The 23,858-nt window shown below is 41.9% G+C and overlaps 1 protein-coding gene across 7 annotated transcripts in view; it reads right to left on the bottom strand.

Moving 5' to 3' along the window:
• Nucleotides 1-535: 535 nt before the first annotated feature.
• Nucleotides 536-23,858, bottom strand: part of PLAG1 (PLAG1 zinc finger) — a 51,500-nt gene continuing 28,177 nt past the window's right edge. Inside the window, exons 2-6 of one of the 7 annotated variants that reach the window (XM_053208179.1) lie at nucleotides 18,781-18,884; nucleotides 18,175-18,246; nucleotides 11,260-11,358; nucleotides 8,294-8,652; nucleotides 536-7,773 (exon numbers count right to left, since the gene is read on the bottom strand). In XM_053208179.1, the coding sequence (XP_053064154.1) occupies nucleotides 6,516-7,773; nucleotides 8,294-8,535 (1,500 nt within the window). In that variant the 5' untranslated portion in view covers nucleotides 8,536-8,652; nucleotides 11,260-11,358; nucleotides 18,175-18,246; nucleotides 18,781-18,884 and the 3' untranslated portion in view covers nucleotides 536-6,515. Of the gene's footprint in view, nucleotides 7,774-8,293; nucleotides 8,653-11,259; nucleotides 15,038-18,174; nucleotides 18,247-18,780; nucleotides 19,922-23,858 lie in introns of those variants that run through there. The other 6 variants (XM_027042893.2, XM_053208180.1, XM_027042892.2 and 3 more) reach the window with 6 other exon arrangements.

Genomic DNA, 23,858 nt, shown 5'->3' with positions numbered 1-23,858 from the left:
CTCGCTCTCTGCCCCTCCCCCGTTCATGCTCTGTCTCTCTCTGTCCCAAAAATAAATAAACGTTGAAAAATGTATTATTGACCTCTGTGTTCAAAGAACGCAGTGAAGTCAAGACATCCTGGATTTTTTGTTTTTCGTTGTAGGCTGAAATTGCCAATTTTTGACCACTTTTGATCTGCAAAAAAGGGTAACTGGGTATGGCTCAATACAGTTTTTAGGCTTTCCCCAACTGCAATGATGCTGCCATCATCAGTCGGAGGCTTGATCAGGAAATCACCTTCTTTTTATAAAGCTGATTTCTTTGGAATACCCCTAGGACTTAGCACAAAGTGGTGCCTTTTGCTGAAGAGATGTCTGATTAAGGAAAAGTGACAGCAGACCTCAAGCTGTCTACAGCCAGACTGAACCTCTGCCTCCCCTGGATGGTAAACCCTTGGTATGAACTTTTGCATTTAACGATAACACAAATGAAAAAGTCTTTTAACCCCATTGCGTCTAGGAAGCAATGAACAAACTGCGTTTCTAATGACTTTTCCATTAGGGAGAGAATACCTTGAGTGAATTAATCCCAAACATAGTTTTTCTAAGCCTTTGTAACTAAGGAAAGCATTGTTTTGATCGACAGTCCTTGAAATGTTTCATATGCACGAATTTAAATAAGAATGTCTTGAGCGCTAACGTTAAGAGTTAACAAAGAAACGCTTTTAGATCTTCTGGAATGAAGTACGGGAAAGGAGGAGGTGAGCCTTAAATCGGGAGAGCCAAAGGTATAAAGAGGGAGGTTTCCTCTCACACTGAAAGAGGTGCTGGGGGATCCGTGACAAATTATTTCTACAATTGGTTCTGCTCAGATTACTCACTGAATCTTCCGACCATTTCTCTCTTTCTGAAGCTGCATTACTGTTTAACCGAGGAGTTTTAGATGAAGCGGTGTGTGCGTTTTGGTCCAGTTAACCGTCACGGGAGGGTTTTCAGCAAAATTTTAGACGAAGAGCCCCCAGGGAACCTCCAAAAGGATAATTTACCGGAACCGGCCGACACTTCGTGTGAAAGGAATGCTTAAGGCCAATCTTCTGTCACGGGAACAAGAACCATTATGGGTTTATACATTCTAATGGCCTTTTGGGAATTCTTTTTTCTGGACTCTCACCTGGATTAAAGTTTTGATGCGTGATATTTCGACTGTTTTTTATTTACAGTTTCTATCCTTCCTTGAAAGGTACGAGAGTTTTCCAACAAAAGAACCCCTGGAACTTTACATTTCCTTTCAACAACCAAGCACTGTCCTCCAGCTAGCTACTAGAACCTTATGTTAACCCCAGGAGAAAATCTTTAAAATTCAAAGTGAAGAAAAGGAGTTTTACCCAATAGAAGTTGATCCTCCATTAAAACTTCAGGAAGGGCTACATTATCTAAAGCCATTCTAGAATTTTATTCATATATTCTGTGGAGTTCACATATCTTTTTCTTACAGCAAACATCACACTGTAGGCCACAAAAAGCTGCAGTACTATTGTTTAATTAGCAGCAAAGTAATATTTTATATCTGGGTAACTGGACAATAAATAGCCTGCTTCTTTGGATGTGGATGTTTAAAATGTATCAGTGCAGCTTCATAATGTGATTGCTATTTTACAGAGCTTATACACACACAAAAAATACGATCTTTGTCTATATTTTATACAAATACAACAGTAGTTTGTGAATACATTTTAAGTACACGATATACATGATAAGCCACTTGATTTCCCCATATCACAGAAGAGCGATTTTTAAATGCAAGAAAAATATACAAAAATTCAGCCTGGAATGCAGATTTTTCTGGTCTATTCTGACTCACACCTTTATCATTAGAACATCTTGAGAGTACTAGTCCAAACACTTTCTCGTCAGCTAAAAGTACAATTTCAGCAGTCCAGCTTATGCTCAGGCATGATGCAATCCATTTCCTAGTGGATTCCCAGTTTTTGTTAAATTCAAAGGGCTGTTAGTAACCTACAGCATGTTCTTCACTCCACACCGTATTACGAAGCCCACTTTTCACTTTGAGTAATAGTCACCTCGCAGACAAAAGCTGGGTTTGTTCCGGTAACATTTGCACGTCCCAGATTTCCTTTTGCAAGTGCACGCGAATACATTGTGGTGGGTGCTGTAAAAGTCTGTTCATGACAAATTGAGTCACAGTATAAAAATATATTGTACACCTTTACGCCTAATGGAGTCCTCTTGTTTTCCTATGGATACAAAAATATGACTGAACGAGACAGAGAAGTTTGTAGCACCATGAAGAGTTGTATCCCAAGTTCCATTAGCAGCATGACCCAACATAATACCGAAGGAGTGTTTCTGAGAAGATAAACATTCATTCTGGTTCGTCTGTACCACTGAAGCTTATACAAGGAAGTGTTTCATACATTAGCAATGGTTCTTGTCATTTCTAGAGCTAGAGCACTTATCAAAAGACACTGCCTTTCCATCCTCAGAGGGCTGATAATGTAGAAGGGCCTAAGGGGGACGAGGGCCTACGTGTGCCTTTGTACCAATGCTGGTGGCATCGGTCTGCTCTACGTGATCGAAAGGGCGCCCTGGAGGGTTCTTAGCACAAAACTACACAACACGACTCGCGTGGATCTAGGTGATCACAGCAAGACTATCTGTGGTGTAGGCATGGCTGCTGACACCCTGCGAGAAAAAGAAGACAGAGTCAACTGAGGCACTACTCGTCAGAGACAACAGTCTGCCATTGCTAATGACGAATGCTCGCCATTTAGAAGATCTCCTCCAATGTCACGTGGATCTCAGTAGGCTAGAAGCAACTTGGGTGAACTGGTATTCTTTAATTTACATACTGGGAAGACAGTGTGTTTTGAGACACGTAAACCTTGTAAAAAAATAAACCATTGTAAAACCTTATGAAAAGACACACACTGATTCTGTGCAATATAGCAAATTGATAAGAAAACACTGTAAAAATGTACCTGTTTAAAATACCATCTACCATTTTTGAACACAAAGCATTATATATCAAAGGCCTACATATATATCATCTAATGGCACTTGAAACAAATTATAATAAGTCTTAAAATAAAAGGCATAACCTATAAGAAAGTTTCTGTAAAGGTTTAGATTCGTTTTGAAAGTGCTATATCTTGTAATATGTGTAGTATAGAGGTTGACCAAGCTCTATTTTTTTTTTTAAAAAAAATATTGGCCTATATACGTGTATTGCTTACTAGATGAACGATCCTGAATTATGTACTCTTTTAACATTCATTATTAGCTTAATAAAGCAGTCAGCTCTGGCTCATGTTTCAGTCAGTATATGGTTTTTAAAAACCGCTACTGTCCCAATTAACACAATATATCACTATATTCCACAAATGACTAATAAAGCACAAGCAACAAATAGGCAGAAATACACAGCTTGGAAGAAACATGAAATGAAATGAAATGAAATGAAAAAGTTGCACAAAGAGTGATGTGTGATCAGCCAGGACGACCGGAGTTCTGCAAACTGCACTCGGTAATAGGAGTTTAAAATGTGAATTGTAACAGTGACCACTTTACTATGAAGATGATATTTGCATACATCAGTGGATAATATTGCTTACGGTGCCAAGACCCTTCCGCACTGGCGCTTTTGTGTCTGCGGATCGAATCTGTACACACGTGTGGAAGTTCAAACTGAATGAGGTTCAATATCTTGTCTGAGGTCCAAATTCTAAGAAACTGAATTATTTTTACGTTTTTACTTAATCCCTTTTTTTGTTTTTTCTTTTTTTTAAACCAAGCAAAGGCACTACTAGAAATTTCAAGGATGAGGCTTCTGGCCACGGGGAGAGTGAAAAACAGCATTGGCAATCATTATTTTTAACACATCCAGGTGATGGAAAAACACATGTCCACTTTTCTTTTTCTAGGAAAAAAGAGCCAGTTCTGTGTTGCATCCTTGTTAGACCATTGTGCAATTAAAGTAAATGAGGCTGCCTCGTGTTTAACAGAAATTCTCTCCAAAAGGGTCTGGTGACCAGTAGAGTCAATGTGAGAAACAAAAGAGCTGAAAGTCCCTCTTCCTCGGAAGCGTTATTTCAAGTCTGTGAGGCAGCGACAGGCAGAGAGGGGTGTTCACGTGAATATTAAGACTCTACAATTCTAACCCAGGTGCCCTGAAAGAAATGCCTCCGTGTATCTGAATTCCGTGCAGGGCGAGAATTAGGCTAAAAAGATATACACGCATATGGTGCCATTCCCCATTTCCAAAATGCTTTGCTGCATAAATCCTGGTACTCCCTTTTTAATCGTTTATGACCAGTGAAATACAGCCTACCAAGGCCAGCGTCTCAGGTCATTAATTTGACTTCTCCTGAAGCAAATTTTAGACAAAGTAGTGCTTCCACACTTGTATTTGTGACGTTTACTTAAAAATAGGTTTTCTATTTATTTGTGCTCTGTCACCAATTTCTTTTTCCTTTTTTTTTTTTAATGGTGATTAAAGCAATATTGAACACTAATCATTCAACTAATGATTTAAGTAAGCAATCTGTTTCATAGAAACTAAAGGAAGCAGTAATAAAGCAGAGCTAAAAGCCTACTTTCAGAGCAAATAGTCTCCTAATCAAAAGCTTAGGAGCAGTTTGAAAAAATTTTTAAATGTATTTCCTTATTAACATATATAATTTTAATGCCTTTGGAACACACTTTTTATAAAATGTAATTTTTTAATAATAAAATTTAAATACATAAGTATAAAAACTACTGCTCCTAGAATTTAAAAAAAAAAATAGGAGCATGATAAAGTATCAGGAGCCAAAGCTCCCTTAAGAGAGCAACTCTGGTTCTATGAAGTGCGATATATGTGTGTGTGTATAATATATATAGTGAAACCCCCCCTTTACATTATTACAATTTACATTTTTCCACAAATTATACTACTCCCAAATATTTTAAATAACGTATTATATTCCGTAATCTGCACTCAGTTTTAGAAATTCTGGGTAAACATCGCAATCTGCAGTGATAATCGGCCCTGTGAATGAAAAAAAGAAGCTTCCGTACAGGGCTAATGAGTACTCAGAAATATTTTTCTTCTCTTTTTCTTTCTTTCTTTTTTTTTTTTTTTTTCAAGAGATCTACACTCTTCTATAAACCTTCCCCCTCCTACCCACCCCAACAGACAGGGTCCCCAAATAAGGTGTTAGCAAGTGCTTAATAGATCTGTTTCTTAGGCGGATGTCCCAGCTAACACTTAGAAGAATATAATGTGACCTTCAGAAGGATGCTGGTGGTTGTCTACTAGGAGGAAAGCCCATAAGAACTGCTGCGTCCAGGGAACACACTCTTCTTGATCGTCGCTTTCACGTTAAGTAAGAGTGACGTAAGCGATATGCTTTGACTTTACGCCTCGAGAGGCTAGTTTCCAACCCTGGCAACAAGGGACATGATCCCTAGACAGGTTCCCGAGCCGAACCAAGTGCTTTACATCACACATCTGCCTTCTTAGCAGTCTATCTATCACCCCATCCAAGAAGAGACGGTCCGCTCTGGGATAAACACACCTAACACCTGTGTTCCACAACGGCTCTCGATTCTGGGCTAACTGTGGACCGACATTTTAAAATAGAACTGCTGACTGCACTTGACCCCACCCTTTGGCCACGAAAGGCGGAAAGGATTAAGGAGCCCAGAGATCGATCCACACACTGACTCTGAAGAGTCCCATGCCGTAACGTGACTAGCGCTGTTCAATCGGAAAGAGAGCAACTTTGAAACGTGGCAAAAAATATCCTGTGTACTGATTTAAGGCCAACTACTGAGTACCATGGAATGCTGTGTCACCTTCCCAGGAGTCTTTTTCTGCTATAAATACTGGTGCTTTGTGTTTAGGTTTCGTTTTCCTTACGTGTGCATAATAAAGACAGCAAAATATCTGAGCCAGACAATAGCAAAGTCTTCAAAATATACTGACCTGAAATTATGGTATAGCTAAAGAAACATCTATCATCTCCCCAAACTGGATTCTTAATTCATTTGAAACATTTGCTTACGAATCCATTTAGAGACTAGTAAAAATTTAAAAACTCTCAGGTTATTCACATACATTTTAGAAAATTTACATCCTATTGCAAAACTCTTTAACGAGCCAAATGTCAAAAGGCAGAGCCATGGTTATTGGACAGAACTGGACATTTTGAGATCTAAAAGTAATTTGCACGTGGGACTCGTAAGACTTTACCGCTACTGATAATAATGGCTTCCCTAGAGGAAAAACCGTCTTAAAACAGGACAATTAATTGGCAGTGAGCGTGGACAAAATACCCAGGTAAACAGAACTGAACGCAAACGGTTCCGAAGCTCGCTTATAAAAGCTTGTTTCTATGTCATACTGGCTTAATGAAAATCGGTACTGTACAAAAGCAGAAATGTTTATGCTGTTTTAACGTAGGCACTAAAATACACACGGTCACCTAAGGCAGGGCTACACACAGATTTCTGCCTTCGGTCCACGTCGTGGACTCCTACTGGAAAGCCTGATGGAAACGCGGGAGCGTGGTGCTCGTGCTAAAGCTGCTCGTGAACGCTGCGGACAGTGAGTGCAGGGAGCCGAGACCTATAGTGTTTGCGGGATCCTGAAGATCCGGGGTCTGGGGGGGCAGCTGAGACACAGAAGAATGCGCTTCCTCTTGGGAATAGCTCATTCCGAGGCTCCCCACCGACAGAGGATTATAGGGAGGGCCGTTTAAGGGTATGAAATTAAACAGCTGGGAAAAATCCAAGGCTGGTGTGTTTAGGGGGTCGCTGATGGAAATCGAGCTTTTTGACAGGGACAGGTCCCCTGCGCCATCATCTAGGGAGCCGATCTGAGGATCCAGCCCCAGTTTAGATGATGATGCCTGGGACTCCTGGGATGAGGCGGGCACGCCGCCTTGCAGCTCCATCACGTAACTCTCAATTTCCCCCTTTAGTGGCTGTTCTTTTTCAGGAATCGAAATCGCGTATGAGGTAGAACCGAAGGGGTATTTGAAAGAAAGGTGGTGAGAAGGGTGGACAGCGTCCATATCTATCGGGCACGTCATTCCCAAAGGTAAAGTTGTGATCATCTGGTGGGCGGGTCCCGAGCTCTGCATGGACTGAAACGGAGTGTTGTAGAGGTTTAACTGCAAAGTGTTTGTGAATGGCTTTGACAACAGTTCACTGGAAGGTAAGGACATCACCGGAAGGAGCTCGTCTTTGATAGGCACGGAAACGTTGCAGGTGAATGGATCGAGAAAGTCCACCGGTTCCGTCTTGACCTTCAGAAGTTCTTGGTTGTGACTCTTCTTCATGTGGCGAGTCAGGTGATCCTTCCGCCCAAATCTCTGTGCACAGTACTGACAGAGGAAGTCCTTTCTTCCAGTGTGCACCACCATGTGTCTCCGGACGTCCTTCCGGGTGTAGAAGCGGCGGTCGCAGTGCTCACACTGGTGCTTCTTCTCCTTGACCCCGCCGGACGACTTGCCCGCGTGAGACTTGAGGTGCTCAAGCAACACTCCTGTGCTTTCGAACGTCTGCAGGCAGACCTTGCAGGTGAGGTCACCGCTGGTGGCGGCGTGCAGGGCCAGGTGACGTTTGAAGCCGAGCTTGGTGTTGTAGTTCTTGCCACACTCTTCACACTTAAACGTCTCTTTGTTAGGGTCGTGCGTGTGCAGGTGGTTCTTCAGGTGGTCTTTCCGGTGGAACATTTTCTCACAATAATTACACTTGTGGGTTTTCTCAGGAGAATGAGTGGCCATGTGCCTTTGAACACAGACATATTCTGTAAGTACCACGACACAAGTGCTACGGATTCACTTTTCAAACGGAAGCTACGCTACTACGCTACGCCAGAAACTCCCTGATTACGGACGCGTCTTAACTTAGCATGCGCCACAAGGACAGTCACTACCCCTCGGCTCTGCAGGACTCGAGCCGTTTAAGTTGCCACGTTAGTTTCTGCCGGCCTCTAGCTACAACTACGAAAGCCAATGAGCGAGCCTGAACATACTCACGTAAAACGTCCGTACCCTTTTCTGGCAATTTCTTTGTACGCACGGAAATTCTACTCTCATTAAGCATTGCATTTACAAAAAAATCCAAAGACACTAACACGTAAAAGTATGTGGCTCAGAACGCTAAAACTAGCCCACGTCTAATCTACGTAACATTTCCTCTCTGCAAAGCGGCTAAAGAATGTGTATACAGATATATACGTTTACAACGGCTTCAAATGGCCAACATAATAGAAAATATAATCTGAAAGACAAATAGAGTTTAATACCTTTGTAATTTGTACTTAGAAACAAAGGCCTTGGTGCAGTCTTGTTGTATGCACTTGTAGGGCCTCTCTCCTGTGTGAGAGTAGGAGTGAACCTTTAATTTCTCAACACTGTTAAAGGCCTTGTCACACAGTTGGCAAGGGAAGTTTTTTCTTGGTTTGGTTTCACCACGCTTACGTTTCCCTGAAGGGACTTTCTGGGTATCTCTTACTTCTGACAAATCACCAGGAATGACAGTGGCCATCGCAGCCTAAAGCAGGCCTTCTTGTTGGACACTTGGGAACTGCCCAACTCCACTAAATGATTTAGCTTTAGGTGGCTTCTCAAGTTTCATGTGGTCGTAAAAGAAAGCAAAAAGGGACTGGAAAAAAAAAATAAGAAACAACTAGTTTGTAACTAAATTTAATTTTTAAAAATTTTACTTGCTATGTGATGCTTTTGAATTCAAAAAGGAACCATAAAATGGATTCAGCTGGTCTAATGTAATATCTGTAGGTTTCTTTATATTCGCAAAACACATCTTAACGCATTGCTCAGAATGAACAGTTCACGCACCCCCCTGAAATTCTACCTGACAAATGATCATACGTAGGGAAAGCAGTAGTGATTCCAGGAACTCTCAGGAAGCGTCAAAACAGGACACTAAAAGTGGCATTATTAAGCCTCAGTTTTGACAAGGGATTAGACAACAGAAATCTAAGAGCATAAAAAGGTTTCTGCAAATATTTCTACCGTGGAAAAAAACCCCTTTAGCCTGGGCAAGCCAACTCTGGGCAGACTCCGTGTTACAGAAAAACACAGATAAGCAACGGGAAACTCTTATAGGCACCCTGTGAGCCATTTAGTTCACGGAGGAAGTGCTTAATGCAGACACAGGAGGCCTGAGAGAGTTGAAGGCACCACCCAGGGTGGAGATTTGCTCTCTATTATCACACACAGAAGGATTTCCGAGTCAAGAGGAGAAATGACTTCTCTTCTTGAAATCAGAGTATCTGATGAAGTTATACTGAGGCGAGTGAGGATCACGGCTCCTGATCATTCGGGGGGAAGAAAGATTGGATCGAGGCACTTCTTCCTCGCCTTCTTGCACATCACAGAAAAGGATTCTGTTCATCGGGCACCCTGAGGTTAGTGGATGAGCCCGAGTCATCAGGCCTCCCCAAGAGTTGAGGGGCATCAGTCTTTGGCACACCTGTGACCCGTGGGTGGCACACCAGTGAGACTTTTGGCTTGGAGCACAATACCTGTGCGAGGACGCATCATTGTGGAGGTGTTTCGGGTAAAAGGTGTGTCAGAGCTTCGGTTTGTTATGGGTGCTGTGAGGAAGGATGAAGTGTACGTATTGCATGGCAAAGAGTAGGTCTACTTAAAAAACTTTTTTAAACTGATTGAAAGCTTTGAAAATTCATGGACAAGAGACAGTGAGTATTACCAACTGTATTTCTCAGAGTAAGGAACCAAGTCCCCAAAGATCCACCTGATATAAAAAGAGTTAAAGGATTCCTCCAGGTTCCTGAGTGCCAGTCTAACAACTCACTTCTAAGGGGCACAGAAATGATGAGGCCTACAACCTCTTTTAAAAAATACCTGCTTTTTAAAGTGAAAACTGAACGTCGCTAAATGAGTGTTATCAAGTACTGCTCACTTGGACTTCTCATGCTATGATGTATTTCAAAAAACAACGAAAGCCCGTTTCTTTATACCCCTTGGGTTTTGCCATCAGACTCATTTGCCCTTACGGGCTGGACGTAGAATACGGACTCCTGCAGAGTCCAGTTATATTTGGGCAGGGGCTCTAGACTGAATCTAATTTCTGTGAAACGAAGTGCATATTGGACTAGATCCCACTGTATTTGAAGGGGGAGGCTGTCCCTCAACAGGCAAAACAGGGCAATTATTCACTCATTGGCTAAAAAGTAAAGCCTGTGGGTAAGTTAACCAGTGTGCGCTTCACGTATACTTTCTTCGTCAGCAGGAAGACACAAGCAAGGCCTTCCTTCAAGCTGTGCAAACTGTCTGCATGCCTTCTGCTGTTTAAAAGTGACATTAACACAGTCAACACAGGTGACATTACTGATGCTACCACAATATGCTCTCCCCGTTTTAGAGTTTCCTAATCTCAGGGACTTGTTCTTTTCTGGTTATATCCTCATTCAAGAGACAGCCTCTCTCTCTCTCTCTGCCTCTCTCTCTCTCTCTCTCTCTCTCTCTCCCTCCCTCTCTCCCTCTCCCCCTCTCGCCCTCTTTCTGTCTCTCAGAAATATCTACACAGCTGTTTTGCTGTGACCAGCAATGACACTGTAAATTGGTAGAAAGCACTGTGCCAATGCAGGACAAGACAGCAATTCTGACCACCTCATTTCCTAACATCATGCTTCCATGCACTTATTTAGAGCACTGTGGGAAACAAGCTGATAAATGTTTCGACTGTAAAATCAACACGGAATGCTAAGTATCTGAGGCCCTGTTTATAACTAATATCTGAAAATATTTCAAAGACTGGTCATATTTGTCACTGTTGTGTTTAGAGATCCAAGCATAAGGGGCAGAGAATTTCAGTTGAGAAAAAAATGGCAGCTTCTAATAAAAAAAAAAAAAAAAAAAAGAGTATTAGAAATATACCATGAAACAATATACAGACATGGATTATATTCAAGTTGGTGATACTCAATATGGAATAACAAGTGAATTTCATCACCTTTGGATGTACATACTGAGCAATGAAGAACTGGAGATTTCAAATATTACACGTTTCTAAGACCAGCTGAAGTTTTTTCATGGCTAATAATATCTTTTCATCTCAACATATTACAAAAGTCAAATTACTTACAGGTGCATTTAAAACAATAGGATAATACAAGGTTGTGGGTTCAACATGGAATAAAAGCCCACCTTCATAATATGCATATCAATCTAATGCTTTAAAGAGACATGCACAGAATGGCAGTGATTCTTGTTCAGTGCCTACCTGGTGACAGGTGGAAAGAGCCTCAGACCTTGATCTCAGCCAGTCCCATTGACTCTTCGTGGAAGAGAGCGGAATCCAGTCCTTCCCATTTTGGCCAATCTATGAAACAAAAAATAAGAGTGGACTACACTCTAAAGGGGACCGGCACGTAAGTGATAGAAAATAAAGAATGAGAGAATTGCAATTTCATGGCACATGCTTACATTCCATACTCTGCTGATAAGTCATGCATTAATTTTCACCAGTTGCAAATTTGTATTAGTTCTAAGCACGTTTACATGACCAAATAAATGCAGAAACAAAAGGTAAAGTAGTATTACCTACATAAATGGCATTGTGTGATGCTGAATGACTCCCCACTTCTTTCCCAAATTCAATTTAATTTTTTAAATCTAACTTGCCTACTGGGAGAAATGGATGTTAGAGTCGCTCTTTGTAAACCGAACCGAGCAGCATTTTGTTGAGCTTAATAATAGTACGGAAGAGACGAACTCAGTGCATCTGGAACCACAGGACAGCAGACTCCTGAAGCCAGCACCTTGTGTGCCCACAGTGCACACACTTATGGGCTTCTCGGAGCTACACTTCGGTCACCTGCAACACCTGCCAGTTTATTTCTCGGAATGCTGCGCAGGATGGCTGAAATGTAGCGATAACTCTGTGCTCTTTGGATTTCAAAAGCATGCAAGGGAAGTTATACACAGGTGTGCTGCGGAGGCATCAGGAACGGAGCGTCGCTGGGTTTTAAAAGGTCACTGTCGAAAGATCTTCAAAGTATCTTTACAAAATGCCTATTAGCATGATCTTCAGTAAACTGAGGACATGCGCAGGAAACAAATCTGTTAATAATTCTCGATGGTACAAGTAAATGCGAAAAGAATGGTCAAGAGGCAGAGAAAAAACTAGGATTCTCTACTGGAGCGACTACAGGACACAGTTAGATTAATAAACTCTGAATATTTTAAAGGCGAATGTTCAGAAATCGTGACTGTAAGAACACGAGAGGGGTAACAGAAATCAAGTAGTTAAAATATAGTAGTGAAAGGATTCCCTAATGACAAGTTAAGTGAAAATAATTTTACTTAACGTTCCAAACACAAATCTAATTAATTTCCCCTGAAATCAAATTGTCGTACTTTTAAAAATTTGTTGTGTCAATAAAGTATTTACTAGAGGACATTCCAGCATCATTACAAGACTACTGAAAGTACATTTGAAAGCAGCATTATTCTCATAGTTTAAAAAATGAGAAAAATAAAAATTGTGACTAATAAAAGATATTTAAAAAGTTAAAGCGAAAGCTCCATTCTTTTGGAAAGCACAGGACATGCATAAATGGAAGAACTGAATTCTGCACATCAAAATTGCAAAAGAATAAAATTAACTTTGTAAATACTTACTTGCCCAGGGCACATACTGAGGTTTTGGTAGGGTAGTTAAGCACATGAAAGCCTGTTTTGTATATTATGTTATTTCAATAATATAAATACCTTACAAGTGCAGAGTGTTTTCATCTCTGTGATCTCCCTGGGACTCAGTGGCCCTGAGAAGTGGATTTACCATCACTGCCATTTTAGGGGGAGAGGCCCAAAGAAGCTGAATATCCTGACAGCACCTATGTGGTCAAGAGGTGGCAGAAGCCCTAAAATTCCTTTTTCGCTCTTAGAGGCCTGCGTTCTACGAGGAGGACGGGTCGGCAAATGAGTTTGCAAGTGGATACATCCTGTGGTGACACTTAAAAGACAAGACCAGGGAACAGTGCTGTTCCCCCGATCGGAGCTGCCACTACGATCCCCCCAAGGAAACAAATACAAGACTTTGCTTCTTTTAATAAAGGCAGTTTGCGAAGTAAATTTTAAGTAATTGCAGCAACGGTTAGAATAACAACAGCATACCTATCTGGGTGGATGGTGGTTTGGGTAGGAAAAAAGTGTAAAAACCAAAGTGGACCGGTAAACAAGATATCCATGTAGTTTTCCTGACCAGGAGAAATTTCGCTGCATTTCAAGTAGATGCATAAAAATTTCACGGATGCTTACTCTTCAATCTCATTTATAATAAAAATCCTTTAGAGTTGAAGTATTTCAATAGTTTAAAATCTGAATCTTGATGTGAAATATTACTATTTCAAAATATTACGTATTTTACAGTCTGAAATAAAATCATAAAGCCATCATTTTCATTCATTTTATCACAAAACATAATTCTAAAGTCACAGTTAATTTCCTTAAATTCAGTCTATTTTGGGCTCTTATGAATGACCAAATAATTTCAAAGGGCTGCTAATTATTTCCTCAAACAAAGGAAACCAGCAGCTGGTTAGACTTCATTATTATTGAGCTTGATAAACTAAGCATTAAAAAATACACAGTTCACATTTATGTAACCCTAACTAAAACGCAACTCAAGTTACTTCTGGGTTCTTTTTTGCGGGAACAGGAACAACTTTTAAAAAGTACTGTAACTACCGTTCTGAAAAGTCTGCAACAAAATGTGTACTCCTATCTTTCTTTTTTGTGCATCAAAGAGCGGTTACCATGTTCTTCAGAGGATTACAATTCTCCTTTGCCTTGATCTAAGAATTGGGAAGCCAGGTAGAAAATGTACATCTACCTGTTTCAAATAGAAACTAACACCTCAGAATGCCCTTCCCGTGTTTGCTGGTGTTAAGAACGCACGTTTTTTTTTTCTAGGGCAACTTGCACACATAAAAACAATGTATAGTTTATGAATGTATTTAGATGTTTGTATTTTATGAATGTATTTAGATGAATGTATTTTAGAATGTATGTTTTACATTCTAAAACAGTGACTCACACGGAAACATAACAAGCAAAAATGAATCATACATCAGAGGGTCTACTAAAACAAATTCCTCTGGGGACGCCGGGCTAAGAACAGCCCTGTGCTGAAACTGTTTCTGTGCTTTTAAATTCCACAGTTCTGATTGTCATTTGTCTAACAGCTGTGAATTTTTACAACACTTACCTGCATCAATACTTCTTTCGTATTTAAGTTAAAGGTCAAACATGTACTTTGATAGTTAAGGGCAAATGCCATCGATAATCAAAGCTGTGTTTATTCTCCCATGTGTTCATCATAAAACACCATGAGTAAACAATGCAGAAAACGTCAACATTTGCTTCCAACATGTTTTTCATATAGATAGGTAGCTTGCAAAAGGAAACTTACCAATAGTTAATACTTTAACTGACAAGTACAAAACACAACAGAACTTTGAATAATGGGGAAGAAATTAACAAGATCACATAACCGAGGACCAATTTTGAAGTAAGGGCGATGGCGTACTCAGAACGCTTTTTTGATTGTGAATGCAATGTGGAAGTTTTTACGGCATTCAATTTCTGTAAGTCTGTAAAATCTCTTATTAATGAATAATAAAAGGAAAAATATTATCTTGCAACTACAAAGACCTAAGCCTATTAAAAATAGACGGTGGGGCAGGAGCTGTGTCAGTGTTATTCATTGCTGTTTCTCATAAAAGTAAACATTTTTTTGAATGAATGAAAATAATTAAAGCAGGGCACGTGCCTTCCAGCGTCAAAACGGACTTACAGGCTTGCTCGATCACCGGAACAGACATAGGACAGAATATACGTTATCTATGTTCAAGTAAAAAATTATATAGTACAGTTACAATTTGGTCCAATAAACTAAATAAGCCACTAGAAAGGGAGACACGGCCAAGAGCTGGGATGGCACCTGACCCGCCCGAGTTGTGAGCACTCAAATAACAAGCCTCATACTCAAAATACTTAAAATTACTGTACTTATTTTCCCGGAGAAATCATAGTTAACTAAAATAGTAAAAATAAGACTGCCTGTTTTGAATAATGGTACTTGATGTTTTCAACTTTGAAGCAATCCATTAAAATGTAGTTCTAACACAACCCTTTTGAAACTTACCATAAAATTTAGCTTTACTGACAGGTAGAGGGCCTTATATTTAAAAATCAAATAATAGAAGCCAACAGAGAAGTGAAGGGAAAAAGCAGACCAACGGGGAAAACTCAACCAATTCCAAAGTGGAACCCACACACTCCAACATCGGTTCTGTCTCTGTACAATGAGGATGTTCCTTTTTGGGCCACCTTGAACCCGGGTATGGCTGTTTATTACATTTTCTAGAGTATCCAGCGAGGAGGAACAGACAATCTGATGAAGATGGAATATCCAAGTAAATTTTATCTTCCAATTCTGAAATGTTTTCATTGGTTATTGATTTTATAGAACATAAATGTCATGTTAAAACTTTTTTCTTCTCTTTTAAAAGCTCTCTTTTAATGATCCATAACTTAGAAATTAGCATTTCATCTCAACTAGCATGTGGAGGATTCTTCCCCCGAGACTGTATATTCTCATCCAAATAAAAAACTAATGGGGCGCCTGGGTGGCTCAGTCAGTTGAGCGGCCGACTTCGGCTCAGGTCATGATCTCACAGCTCGTGGGTTCGAGCCGCGCATCGGGCTCTGTGCTGACAGCTCAGAGCCTGGAGCCTGCTTTGGATTCTGTGTCTCCCTGTCTCTGCCTCTCCCCTCTTTCTCTCATTGTCCCTTTCTCTCTCAAATATAAATACACATTAAAAAAAAAAAAGAAGAACCTGCTTAAAAAAAAGCAAATAAAAAAATACACATGGGTGGGATACCAGGTATTTCCATTTTCTTCACAAAGGGCAATTTTAGTCAGTATTTGCAAACAGGAAATGAGAGGGCAATTGTGCACAAGGGAATCAATGGTGCCTGAGAAAGAGCGAAGAATCACAATTGCATCTGAACGCAAAGATTGCTTAATCAAAACTTTAACTGTTCTTAGAGGTTTTCCTGGCTTTGTTTTTTTTGGCATGAAACATTTCCAGAATATCGGTGCTCTGGCTAGGTATAAAGTAGGTCGGTAACTCACAGGTCCGCTCCTTTGGAAAACTGCCTATCGCCCAAACTGTGAGGGGTTGTTGTTTTCATTCTTACGTTCCTGGGGCTACAAACAAAAATGCTTGATATCAACTCTAAAAATGTTGACACTGATGGGCCCCCAACCTTTGGAGAACATGCCTCCATTCATTTATGGCTGCCTGCCTGACACTACTCAATTACAAACAGCATCCTCCGGGTTTTGGGTCTGAACTCTCCAAGCACTCGTACTGCATATGCCTAAAATGCCAACGGGGAGGCAGAGACAGTGCACACGAAAACACACGTGACGAGAAAGGAAAAGTTTTTTGTAGTTACAAAAGCTCATGCAGAGAATTAGTTTGAGGCCATCTCAAAGTAAAGTGCACTTTAAAGGCAGGCTTGTGCTATGGGATACAAAGAGGTATAAGTGTTAAGCGTGTGTGCAAAATCTTGAGCCGCACTAAACTGTATCAGGAAGATAGCCCACATCCAGGTAAGGCTCTATGTGTGTCATGACTCCCTAAGTTATGCCCATGTGGCCGTCCAGACAGGACACAACCATTCTGGAAACAGCCGCTTCTATACATTCCTATATAGTTGAGTAAATAGTATCAGGTCTAGGCAGAATGGTCAGGTCAGGGTGGCCACTCCCTCCTCCACCTCCAGAGGGCAGGTGCACCACCCCGGCCATGGCAATGAGAAGAGACTTGATAATTACATTCCTTGGCCGATTTTACTTGAGCGGGAACGAACTTCACAACTTTACCTCTCGGAGTTTAAGCCTGTGCCCGGTAAAGCTCTTCTTGGAATTACTTGCCTCTCCCCCGGGGATCCTAAATTCATCTGCAGGGAGACTGTTACTTATCCTTATACCCCCAGCACCTGGTCAGTGTTCTGGCATGTAGTAGATGTTCGATAAATATCTGTTGACCATAACCATAGTCTTGATAAGGAATTTCAGGAATCAAAACGAGCAGGTAAACAAACGTGTTTTGATGTTTCTGAAACTTCAGATCAGCGTAAAGCAAGCTCAGAAGGCGGCTTGTAGAACGAAGCTGTTAGTTTGTTCTGGCAGAGGAGTGGAAGGGAACCACGGGGACCATCACAACCACCTGGGGGTCCCTCCTGTTTCGGTCAGGGGGCGCTGAAAGTCAGGGACACGTGGGCATGTGCTACTCAGAGGCCTGCAGGTGACCCGTCAGGCACTGCAGAGACATGCCTGGGTGGTGCTCAGTCGGCCTGCATTTTCAGAACATCTCTGCTTTCAAACATTCTATTCCATACCTCCTTGAGCGCATGCAACCGTGTCGATTACGATTTACCGTTTGGAAACAGCCCATGAAGTTTTATGGGAAAGAAAAAGGAACAGAGTGAAACTCAGATTCTTTAAAGAGGATGTTCTTCACATGAAATTAAAATGTGACGTTGAAATGACGTTGAAAATGTCAGAGAAAACGTCTGAGGGATTACCGACACAAGAGAAATCAAAACAGGAAAATCTACATAAATGTCGTTGGCTAAGGAAAAGTAATGAAAAACAGTTTTCTTTTTTTCTAGCCGCTAAAACAGTTGCAACAAAACCTAGTGGACAAAAAAATCCACAACCTGTAGCACTAAAAAACTAGGAACATCTTCTCATATATCTTAAAAATGGACTGTACAAATATACAAATGACTCAAAACAGTATGCTAACTAGATTTTTAATGCTTACTCTTCACGGATACTGTGATTAGGAATTTCAGCCAGATTAATTTATGTACCTTTTACTTGACGACAAAGCTCTGTTCACGTATACTGTGGGACCTCGCCGGCTCCCAGCCTGCATCCTTCTTCCCCCCAGAGCTGGGTCCCTGCCTGCCCTCAGTGGAGCTCATGACCCGATTGGGCCCATCGTCTGGCACTTGGCACGGCCCTCTTTGTTCTTATCATTCTACCTCTCCTAGGGCCGAGGGTCCTGGCCTCTAAACCTCAATCCTGCATCAGAAGTCCTGCTGACAGACTTACCTGGTACCACATCCACGGGTGCCTGGATGTCCAAGTATCTCTACACCTCGATGCTGTGCCACTGAGCTGCACCTAGGGGCCGGGAGATCTAGATGCCTGGGTGTGTCCCCTTTCCAGCAAGGCTAGCAAACTGCTCTTGTCCCCCTGGGTCCCTTATCCTAGCATCTGCCCCATCCCAGCAAGCAGAGACAGCAGCCCTCCCCACCTGCCCGTAGTTAATCAGATCCCTCCCCGTAGACAGAAAGGAGATAGACTGGTAACGTGGGACAGTCTATCACTCCGAGCAAGATTCAGAGAAAGAGGAGCTTAAGAGTTCATCTGCAGGCTATTTGGGGAAGATGAACAAGTAAGCTTTTACAGCAGCGATGCAATTTGTGCACAAAGGGAGACTGCTCACTGCCAGTATTCCACTCCTTCCATCAGACTATAACTATTAATAAAGTCCTGCTGAACACAATACGTATTGATAGACCTTAAAATAGTAAGTGGCATGCTTATTATGTGGCATGCTTTTCAAAGCTTTTAATGTGACGTCTTAAATTATTTAAAAACTGAAATAATGGATCACTTTGAAAGCCATGCCATATAATGATAAAAGCCACCTACCTGAGGCCCTGCTCCAAACTCTACAAGGTAACCTTATTAATAGATCATCACAGAATGGAGCATTCTGGGTGCCAAATACGGCCAAGGCAGCACCAAGAGGCAACCTAAAAAGAAAAGAAGAGTTAGTTTGAAATTCCAAAAGTCAGAACCAATCTGGTTAATGGCATATGAACCAAACTGGTTTTTATGCATTATCATATTTTTATACTTTATCGGAAAAGCTAGCTCAATTCCTGTTAGAAACAAATACGAAACAATTTACAGCACATTGAAAAGCGAAAAGTAAGTAACTCAAAATGCCTGGATTTATAGATTTCCCCCCAAATCCCAAGTTCTCTAGATTGTTCATATTTTCACTCAAATATTCCCAGTTCACTGCCATTTCTCAAAATTGCCGCTTATTTCCCTCATTTGTATTTCCAACACATCCACTACTTCCTCTATAAAATTTTCAGGAACACTGTCTGGGGTTTTTCTAAGCACCAGCTAATGGAGAAACACTGCCCGGGAGTGTTTCCCTGAGGCCATGTGCTCACAGGCCGGGGTGCAAACCGGAAATGCCCCCGAGTGGAGACGGAGTAAGGAGACAGAGAACTGCTCGGCTCCTGCCTGTGTCCTTAGGATGAGACTAGTATTTGTCCGAAAGCGAATTCGCAGCTGGCAAGTCTGTCTTCAAGAACACACGAAGAGGCAGCAAGACGCATTCCAAAGTACTCGGGGATCTGGAGGAGCCACAGCTTCGTCCTGTGGGTGCAGGGGACGAAGGCCTACCACCAAAGGCGCTAACCGGGGCAGGAAAGGCATGCCAGGAGTCTCGTGCAGAAACCCTCGGCTTTGTTTCTCCAGACCAGAGAGTCGACGCTCAGTCATACGTGGCTGCCGCTGGTTAAGACAAACAGCTGACACCGATGCAATAAATACTGCCAACAACCATTACATGCGGCATCGCTCTGAGATTCCTGGGGATGCGACAGGCGCGGCCCCTGTTCGCAAGAGAGCGGCGGCCGCGGGAGAGATACCTGATGTCAAGTGAGGCGACAGGACTGTTAACTAAAACAGAAGCTGCCATGAGGCAGTATTACAGGGACGAATCAGCAGGGTATATGGTATAAACAAGTACCAGAGGGTCAGAAAAGGGAAAGAATACAACCGGGTTTCGGCGACCGGGACCTTCCAGAAGGCACAATCGGGGGGGGGGGGGGGGGGGGAAGGGTGTGCTGTGCGGGGGCATGCCGGTTAGCCAGAAGAATTCCGAGACTGGAAGCCTGGCTTATTACAGATTCTGAGGCGGTGCTCCGGCCGGAGTGTAGGATGCTTTACAGACACTGGTTTACAGATTCTAACGACAGAAGAGCACTAAACCCGAATGGCTGGCACACTGCACGCTCACGTACCAAGGACGGCAAGTGGGGCGGTTATGAGACGCTGAGAACAAGTACTTGGGGAGGTGGGGTGGGGGGAGAGGAGAGGAAAAAGAAGGGAGAGAAGAAAGCATAGGGCGTGCTTGTGCAAATGAGACACAGCAGCTGGGTGCTGGAATAGTCTAAAGCAGAGAGCTGAGAACCAGCAAAAACAGGCATCTCCTAGAAGAACGCAGACAAGCCCTCGAGTGCCTGACCACAGTAACAAAGGAGATAAGAAGAAGACAGACCTAGTTGGGTAGCTGACTCTTGTAGAAACGGATTCAAACCGAGTTACTGATTAACTCGTGTCGGTGCCCAGAGGCCACCGCTTTTAAGACAAAACTAGGTAATTTAAAGATGTGATGGGCAGAGACAGAGCTTCAGATAGAAGGAAGGACAAGGTGGCAACCCCCACGAAAAGACAAAGCTACTCAGAATGTAGATTGCCGCTCCCGCATTAAGACACCACCCCACCGCAAGAAAGACTGTGGGGGTGGAGTGGGAGGGAGGGGACAAGTGGGGCAGGAGGAGGAGGCAGAAGCACCCCCAGGTGGATTGCCAGTTGGGCAAGGAAATGACTTCCAGCAAAGGGAGGCTCTCTTCCAGAGAGCTTTGCACTGGAGGAGAAGAAAAGGGCTGGTACCTAAGGGGGGACTCAGGATGCCAGGTGGGACAGACCTGGGACAGCTTCTGTGCTGAGTGAGCATGAAGAGGCAGGGAAGAACATGGAGCAGATGGGAGCCTGAGAAAAGGGAGAGGTTTTCATCTTAGATGACAAGAGGAGCTGCTTCTTCTTCTTCTTCTTCTTTTTTTAATGTTTATTTTTGAGAGAGAGACAGAGCGTGAGCAAGGGAGGGGCAGAGAGGGAGGGAGACACAGAATCCAAAGCAGGCTCCAGGCTCCGAGCTGTCAGCACAGAGCCTGATGCGGGGCTCGAACTCATGAACCACGAGATCATGACCTGAGCCCAAGTCGGACGCTTAACTGACTGAGCCACCCAGGCGCCCCGCATCCCTGATGCTTTTAAAAAAAACGTAAAAAAAAAGTTTTTTTTTTTTTTAAAAGTTTGACGTAAGAACTAAGTTTCTTAGTAGCTCCCGGTGGGAGTGTAGACTGTTAAAATTTTCTGGACTACGTTGTGGAAATATGTCATCAAAGCCTTTTAAATGTTCATATATGCTGACCTCATGAATCATTTCTAAAAATGTAAGCAAAAAACAACAACAACAACAACGAGAAAGGTGACAAAGATTTAAGTGTAAGCATGTTCGAAGTATATTTTAAGAATAAAAATTGATAATGTGTAATAAAAGGGGTAAGGTGTATGTCTGTGTGACAGAATAACAATGTAGCCATTAAAAACCGTGCATCTAAAGAGTATTAAATCACATGGGGAAAACACTGATATGATGCATTGAAAAAGTAAGACAGAGAATATACTATGATTCCAATTTTGTGAAGTCTACACTTAAACACTTAGAACTATTCCCCTGTAATACCCTTAAATGTATCTAGGTTATTTTTAAAAATTATCAAGAAATACACTTTATATTCTTCTGTATTTTACAAACGTCCTACTTTTATATTAAAAAAATATTTTACCAAAAAGAATGGTTTTCCAAATAACGGTGCTGGAAAAGTTTGTTGTCCATTAACAACAACAACAACAACAGCAACAACTTGAATCCATACCTCACACTATATGTAATCTTAACTCCAAGTGGATCATAGACATCAATGTAAAACCTAAAACTATAAAAATTTTGGAGCAAAACAGACAAAAATCTTGTGACATTCAGTTACTCAGAAATTCCCTGGCTGCAACATTGAAACCTCAACCTATAAAATAACATTGATAAACTGGATTTCATCAAAATTTAAAACTGCTATTCAAAAGAGAACGTTCAAAAAATGAGAGGACGAGCCACTAGAGGAAAATCCTTGCAAAGCCTGGATCTGATAAAGACCTTGTACCTGGAATATACTAAGAACTTCCAAAACTCAACAATAAGAAGACAAACAACTTGAAAGATGGGAAAATATCTGAATGGACATTTCACCAATGAAGATGGCCAGTAAGCGCATGAAGAGATGCTCCACATCATTGGTCCTTACAGAAACGCAAGTTAATATCACAGTGAGACGGCGCCATCTACCCCACGAGGATGACTGCGATGAAAAACACCGACCGTCTGACTGCATCGGGTACTGGTGAGGATGTAAAGCAAACGGAACTCGTGCCACTAGCAAGAAGGGAAAAATAATGAAATCTTTTTCAAAGTCTGGCAGTTTCTTAAAATGTTACGCACGTGTCTACCGTATGACACAGTCATGTCACCACCTATGTGTTTACCCAGGAGATACGAAAACCTGTATGTATGCGAAGACTCGTACATGGATATTCACACCAGCTGTATTTGTAATAGTGAAAAACAAACAGATACGACCCAAATGGCCATCAATGTGGTGAGTGGGTAAGCAAGCTGTGGCAGATTCCTGCAATGGACTACTAATCAGCAATAGACGGGAAGGAACTATTAATACGCACAGTAACATGGAGGAACCTGGAAATAATTATGCCGAATGAAAGAAGTCAGACAGAAAAAAGCGTACATATGAAATGATTCCATTTATATAAAAGTCTAGGAAATGCAAGCTAATCTGTAGTGACAGGAAGCAGTTCGGTGGTTATCCGGGGACAGGAGGGGGGCTTGGGAGGGACAGCTCACCAAAGGACACGAGTAAACTCGGAATGATGGTTACGTTCACTATGTTGGTTGTGGTGAGGGTATCAGGGATGTGGACGTAGGTCACAACTTGGCAAATTATACACTTTAAATATGTGCAGTTTATGAAGATATCAGTCATACCTCAACGAGCCAGAAAAAAAGCCCAAGTTTTCATGTTGAGAAAAAACAAGTTACTGAGGATGACCAACAAATCTTCATGTGAATTCACTGAAGTTTGCAAAAAAACACAAAAAAAAACAACAACAAAAACCAAAAACCAAAAACCCCAAAGCACACCACTTTCTGTGAACTGATAAACTAAAATCCTTTGTAAGGGCAATGACTCAAAATGACTAAAATCTTCCCTTCCCATTCAGAGGGGGGAAAAAGAAAAAGAGGAATATTGGCTTAAATGGAAGAGCCACATTCAGTCCTTACTAGAAAGGGTATGTCTAGGCGGCTTGAGAGCCACATTCTCAGCTGTTGCCCGTGGAGGAAGCCAGTGCATCTCACCTGCTGCTTTAGAGACTGGCACATCGTGCTATGTGATTTAGAGGCTCCAGGAATACACTCTGGTTGGAACTGAGACCTACAAATAATGAATAGTTCTGGGATAAGTTCCCTTTATCAAATACCAAAGGAACTACCCGCCGAAGGGATTCCATGCAGCCTCTGTCCGCACCTTTTAAATATGTTAATTCGTGGAAGCCTTGAAAGAAAGAAGTGCCAGGCTAATTGGCGGGCTTGCCTTTGATTAATTAAAAGTAAGTAACCCTGGAGCCAAGATAACAAAAGAACAGGTATCAGCCATGCTTGGGCAGGTACTGCAGGTAGAGGGAGTCAGAAACTGCGCGGCGCGTCTGGGTAACTTGAGGCAATTTGTTATTTTTGGAGCCACAGCCAGAGGCAGGCGCTGGAGCTAAGAGACCGGCAGCGGGTAGAGGGG

The sequence above is a fragment of the Acinonyx jubatus genome, chromosome F2 (genome assembly GCF_027475565.1).
Source record: "Acinonyx jubatus isolate Ajub_Pintada_27869175 chromosome F2, VMU_Ajub_asm_v1.0, whole genome shotgun sequence".
Taxonomy (NCBI): domain Eukaryota; kingdom Metazoa; phylum Chordata; class Mammalia; order Carnivora; family Felidae; genus Acinonyx; species Acinonyx jubatus.
Note: the sequence above shows the minus strand (reverse complement) of the source record. Positions and strands in the feature narration are given on the sequence as shown.